Source organism: Numida meleagris, chromosome 26, assembly GCF_002078875.1.
Source record: "Numida meleagris isolate 19003 breed g44 Domestic line chromosome 26, NumMel1.0, whole genome shotgun sequence".
Lineage (NCBI taxonomy): Eukaryota > Metazoa > Chordata > Aves > Galliformes > Numididae > Numida > Numida meleagris.
In genome coordinates this window covers 4,185,348-4,190,358 of record NC_034434.1, presented here as the reverse complement: position 1 = coordinate 4,190,358, position 5,011 = coordinate 4,185,348, and the positions used below count along the sequence as shown (strand labels likewise).

Here is a 5,011-nt window from a genome sequence, read left to right as displayed (position 1 = left end):
CCCGCCCCGCTCCGGCCCCAGCGCCGCCCCCGGGATGCAGCGGGCAGGTGCGCGCCGGGCGACCCTATAAATAGGGGCGGGAGCGGACAGCTCGGAACGGCTCCGCGGTGGGCACGGCACCATGGAGATCTGGAGCAGCCCCGCCGCTTACGACGAGCTGAACGGGAACGCGGAGCGCGGCGGCGGCGCGGACCCCATCGCCCGAGAGCTGGAGGAAGGTGGGGGCGGCCCGGGGGCGCGGGGCTGGGAATGTGGGGCTGCAGTGGGGATGTAGGGCTGGGGGCTCTCCAGCAGCCGCCCCACGGCTGAGACCTCCCAGTCTGTGCCACGCTGCCCGTAGCGCATTCCCCTTGGGGTTGGCAGCCCCCCCGATCCCACTCACCGTGAGGAATTGCTGTCCAGTCCCTTTGGGGGTCACTGTGACCCCAGGAGGGGTTCGTGCCTGGTGGTGGTGGGCAGAAGGATGGGGAAGGATCCCTGTAGTTGCGGGGCTGGGGGCAGCCCTCCCATGGGGTGCGGGTCCCCACACTGTGCTTGCCCAGGGCGGCGGTTGGTGTGTACGTGTTGGGCAGCGTACGGCTCCCAGGGCCCGCTGCTGGCTCACGCCATAAAGATGCTCATGCTCCAATTATTTCCAATTAACGGCTCAGTGGCCTGACGAAGTGCAGTTAGGGACCCCTGCGGGAAGCAGGCACTGCCGAGAGGAGGGGGCTGGGGCTGAGGCGGGACCCCCATCCCCATGGACGTAACCACCGGGGTCTGGTCAGGGACACGGGTGGCGAGTGGGGGCATCGTCATGGCGACGTGCGCCATTACACAATCCAATCTGGGGCGGTGTAATGGGATTTGTGTGGCTGAGCCTCCCCCGTTAACCCACTTTGTCTGCCCAGCTGGGGGAGAGCGTGGGGTGGGGGCTGCAGGCTGAGACCTCCGGGCTGCTCTGCTGGGGAAACTGAGGCAGGTGCCGCGGGGCTGTGAGCGCAGTGGGCAGCTCTGGCAGCGGCTGTGGGGTGCGGGCAGTGCCCGGTGCAGGCAGAGCTTGGGGCCTTGTGCTCGCTGCCTCTGCGGGTGGTGGGGTAGGGGCTAGGTTGGTGCTAGGGGGTGGGCACAGGGCAACCCCTGTGTCGCCTATCTGCCCCAGAGACCCAGATACTGGGGAGGAAGTGACCCCCAGCTCGGTGCCCGTTCCTGCAGCCGCCTTTGCTCCCATCGCTGCTCATGGGCACTGCTCACTGCAGCCATGGGGGCACTGGGTAGGCATGGGACACAGCACCCCAAGAGGGCAGATCTCAGTGCTGGGCCCCACTGCGGCTGGGGGGGTGGGATGCTGTGGGCTCTGTCCCTTTGCTTCTGGCCACGGAACATGGGCTGGAGCAGATCCCTGCTCTCAGCCAGTGACCCCATGGAGAAACTAGGGCAGGGCCGGCTTCCTGCAGTGACATCTGGGGGAGGGGGCTGGGGGGACGCTGCCTGCAGCTTGACTTCGCACAGCGCTGCCTGGCGCTGTTTGTGCCAGTGCTCCTGGCCCAGTTTTGTGCTGGAGATGTCACCTCCTTCCGGCCCCTCCTTCCCATCTGTGTGCCCTTTGTCAGGACAGGGGGACCTTGGCACCTTCCCCCCCACAACAAGATGTGGGGTGAGGTGGGAATGTGCCCCACAGTGCCACAGGAACACCCCTGCCTGCACCGTGCTGCTGCTGCCCAGCAAATGGTGAGCAGTGCGGGGCAGCTCAGTGCAGCTGCAGCAGCCATCGCCCATCACTGTGCACTGCAGGGGTGCAGCACCTGCCATGGGCGAGCTACAAGCTGCAGCATGAGAGGAGGGGGGCAGCAGGGAAACACTGAGCCCCTCTGCAGCCCCGTGTGGGGGCATGTCTGGGCTCAGCCTTCGCCCTTCTCCCTTCTCCCCCAGTGCTGTGCACCGAGCGGGCCGTGCGGATCACCAAGACGTACCACGACATCGATGCTGTCACCAACCTACTGGATGAGGTGTGCTGGTGCAAGGGGACCTGAGGCTGCGGGACAGGGGCCAGAGGAGATGGACTCAGGTGACGCACAGTTCTTCTCCCCCCCTGCAGAAAGAGAGGGACCTGGAGCTGGCGGCGCGCATCGGGCAGTCCCTGCTGAAGCAGAACCGCAGCCTGACAGAGCGCAATGAGCTGCTGGAGGAGCAGCTGGAGCTGGCCAAGGAGGAGGTACTGCCCTGGGCCCCATGCTGCCCTGAGGGGGCTGTGAGGGGCTGCACCCAGGAGCTGAGCCCCAGTGTCCTCCCAGATCGCACAGCTGCGCCACGAGGTCTCCATGCGGGACGATCTGCTCCACTTCTACACCACCACCACTGAGGAGAGTGAGCCCACCTCTGCCCCCATCATGCCGTGAGTGGGCCCTATGGGGCTGCCCCGTGGATGTGGGTCACGGGGCTGACAGGGCCTCATCCTGCCCACACTGCAGGTGCTCAGTGCCCACCCCATTGTACCCAGGCTGCGCCGGAACGAGTCCTCGCTGTCCCTGCAGGAGTACTTCCAGTACGATGCTCTGCAGCAGAAGCTCCGGTGCCTGGAGGAGGAGAACCAGAAGCTTCGCCTGGAGGTGGGGGCAGTGGAGGGCACCCAGCGGTGGTGCTGGGGGAGAACACCCTGCTCATTGCATGCAGCCCCTGTCCTCTCCCCCAGGCCACCACCATTGTGACCGAGACCAGCCGGTACGAGGACCAGGAGCAGCAGCTGATGATCGACTGTGTGGAACAGTTCTGTATGTGGGCTGGGCTGGCAGGGGCAACTACTGGGTGCTGGGGGGCACCTTGGAGGTGTTGATGGTGGCCCCCCCCTTCCCAGCTGCAGCCAGCCAGCAGGTCGCCTGCCTGTCGGACGAGCTGGCCCGTAAGGCCGAGGACACAGCGCGGCAGCAGGAGGAGATCAGCCAGCTCCTGGCACAGGTGGTGGAGCTGCAGCAGAAGTGCAGAACGGTGAGCGTCCCTCCCCTGTTCTGTGCTGGGGGGCACAGGGCACAGCTCCCCCTGACTCCCTGCCCGCTGCTCTGTAGTACGGCGCGGAGGTGGAGGAGCTCCAGCAGCATCTGGCCGCGGCCAAGGAGGTGCAGCAGCAGCTCCGGACGGAGGTGAGTGGGGGTGCGTGGCTGCAGGGTCCCCATTGGTGGGGGCTGTGCCCTGAGCAGTGCTCTCCCCGCAGCTGCGGGACCTGCAGGACAAGTACACGGAGTGTGGTGGGATGCTGCAGGAGGCCCAGGAGGAGGTGAAGAGCCTGCGCAGCCGCAGCCTGCCCAACAGCACCGTCAGCCGCTACGGCGCAAGCAGCAGCCTCCTGCCCCTGGTGCGTGGGGGGGTGTTGGGTCAGGCGTGGGGGGACACAGCTCCCTGTGCTGACGCTGCACCCTTGCCCTGCAGGAATCACTGGCGGCTGAGATCAAGGGGACGATGAGGAAAGGGACGGACTCCTCCTCAGACTACAGGTGGGGGCTGGTGCCCTGAGTGGGGGGATTAGGGGGGAGGAGGTCCAAGAAAGGAGATGTGGCACTTGGGGGTGTGGTAGGGATGAGCTGATGGTTGGAATCTGACATAGGTGGTCCTGTGCTGGGGGCTGCCCTGAGCACACTCCCACCCGCTCCCTGCCCGCAGGAGCTGTCTGCGCGTTTTTGAGACGGTGAAGGCAGTGAACCACGCGGCCAAGGCCCGGTCGAGCTCCGCGTCCCCCCAGCACACACCTGGCTCCAAGCAGACGTCGGCTGCTCCCTCTGAGGGGGGCAACACCCCTCATCCCGGCCCAGAGGGTGCCCAGTGAGTGCAGGGGGGGGGCTCCGGGCAGAGGGGCTGGGGGATGCTGAGCACAGCGCAATGCACAGCGCAGTGCGGTGAGTCCTTGACCTTGTGCCCTTGCAGGACCGTGGGCCCTCGGGCAGCCCCCGGCCGCCAGGACCTGGAGGCGGCGGTGCAGCGGCTGTCGGTGCAGCAGCAGTGCCACTCCTCGGAGGAGCGCTCCTTCTTTGAGGCGGAGCCGTGGCGGCTGCAGGATGAGGACGGCTCCAGCGGGATCCTGACGCCCAACGGCAGCGTCGTGTCCGCCAGCACCGCCTGCTCGGGGGGCTCTGAGCACACTGCTGCCTCTGGCTTCTCGCTGGGCTCGCTCAGCTTCCTGCCCGACAAGCTGCAGATCGTAAAGCCGCTGGAAGGTGAGGAATGTGGGGGGACATCATGCAGCCCCGGGAGTGCCAGAAGGGTCCCATGGTCCCAGCTGAGCCTCTCTGCATGCTTATATCTCCCCTCTCCCCCTCCAGGCTCAGTGACGCTCCACCACTGGCAGCAGCTGGCGCAGCCCAACCTGGGGGGGATCCTGGTGCCGCGTCCCGGGGTGCTCACTAAGGACTTCAGGCCCCTGGACATCGACCTGGAGGAGGTGTACAGCCTCACCGACCTGGAGGAGGACGAGGTGGAGGCCGCCTCCTTCCAGCTGCTGCCCACCTCCACGCCCATCAAAGCCATGGAGCGCCCCGGGGGTGAGCGGGGGGCTCAGGAGTGGGGGGAATGTGGCCCCCAGTCCCTTTCTGCCCTCTTATGCTCTTTGCCTCCTGCTCCCCCCTGTGCTTTTCCCTCTCCTGTCCCTTCCACCTGTCCATCCCCACAGAGCTGCCCTGGTGCCATGAAGGTGCATGGCCAAGGAGGGTCCAGGAGCACTCTGGGCTCTCTGAGCCTCCTCTGAGCTGTATTGGGCTGAAGCAGAACCAGCACAGCTTCCTCCTCCCTGAGTGTGGGGTTCTGCTGCTTGTGCCAGCTTCCAGCCCAACACCAGAGCCGCTGTATACCCCCCGCCCTGCGCCTTTCCTCCATGTCCCATTAACCTGCTGTCTCCTGTCCCCTCCAGTGTTCCTCTCTGCTAACAACCTCCCCCAGACCCCGTCCACCTTCACCATCACCACCTGCCACATCCTCCACCCCACCACTGAGCTCACCACGGTGATGCCCAGGTACGTGCCCCCCTCCAGCCCGCGCCGCTCCCTGC

The 5,011-nt window shown here is 66.4% G+C and overlaps 1 protein-coding gene across 1 annotated transcript in view; it reads left to right on the top strand.

Annotated features, from left to right (window-relative positions):
* The window catches only part of HAP1 (huntingtin associated protein 1), a 6,187-nt gene continuing 1,262 nt past the window's right edge, over positions 87-5,011 (top strand). The window contains exons 1-14 of the mRNA XM_021378110.1: positions 87-218; positions 1,912-1,988; positions 2,078-2,194; positions 2,274-2,374; positions 2,480-2,588; positions 2,672-2,750; positions 2,834-2,964; positions 3,042-3,116; positions 3,188-3,328; positions 3,403-3,467; positions 3,634-3,792; positions 3,895-4,184; positions 4,290-4,508; positions 4,874-4,976. Coding sequence (XP_021233785.1) covers positions 122-218; positions 1,912-1,988; positions 2,078-2,194; positions 2,274-2,374; positions 2,480-2,588; positions 2,672-2,750; positions 2,834-2,964; positions 3,042-3,116; positions 3,188-3,328; positions 3,403-3,467; positions 3,634-3,792; positions 3,895-4,184; positions 4,290-4,508; positions 4,874-4,976 — 1,763 coding nt within the window. The 5' untranslated portion in view covers positions 87-121. The remainder of the gene's footprint in view (positions 219-1,911; positions 1,989-2,077; positions 2,195-2,273; positions 2,375-2,479; positions 2,589-2,671; positions 2,751-2,833; positions 2,965-3,041; positions 3,117-3,187; positions 3,329-3,402; positions 3,468-3,633; positions 3,793-3,894; positions 4,185-4,289; positions 4,509-4,873; positions 4,977-5,011) is intronic.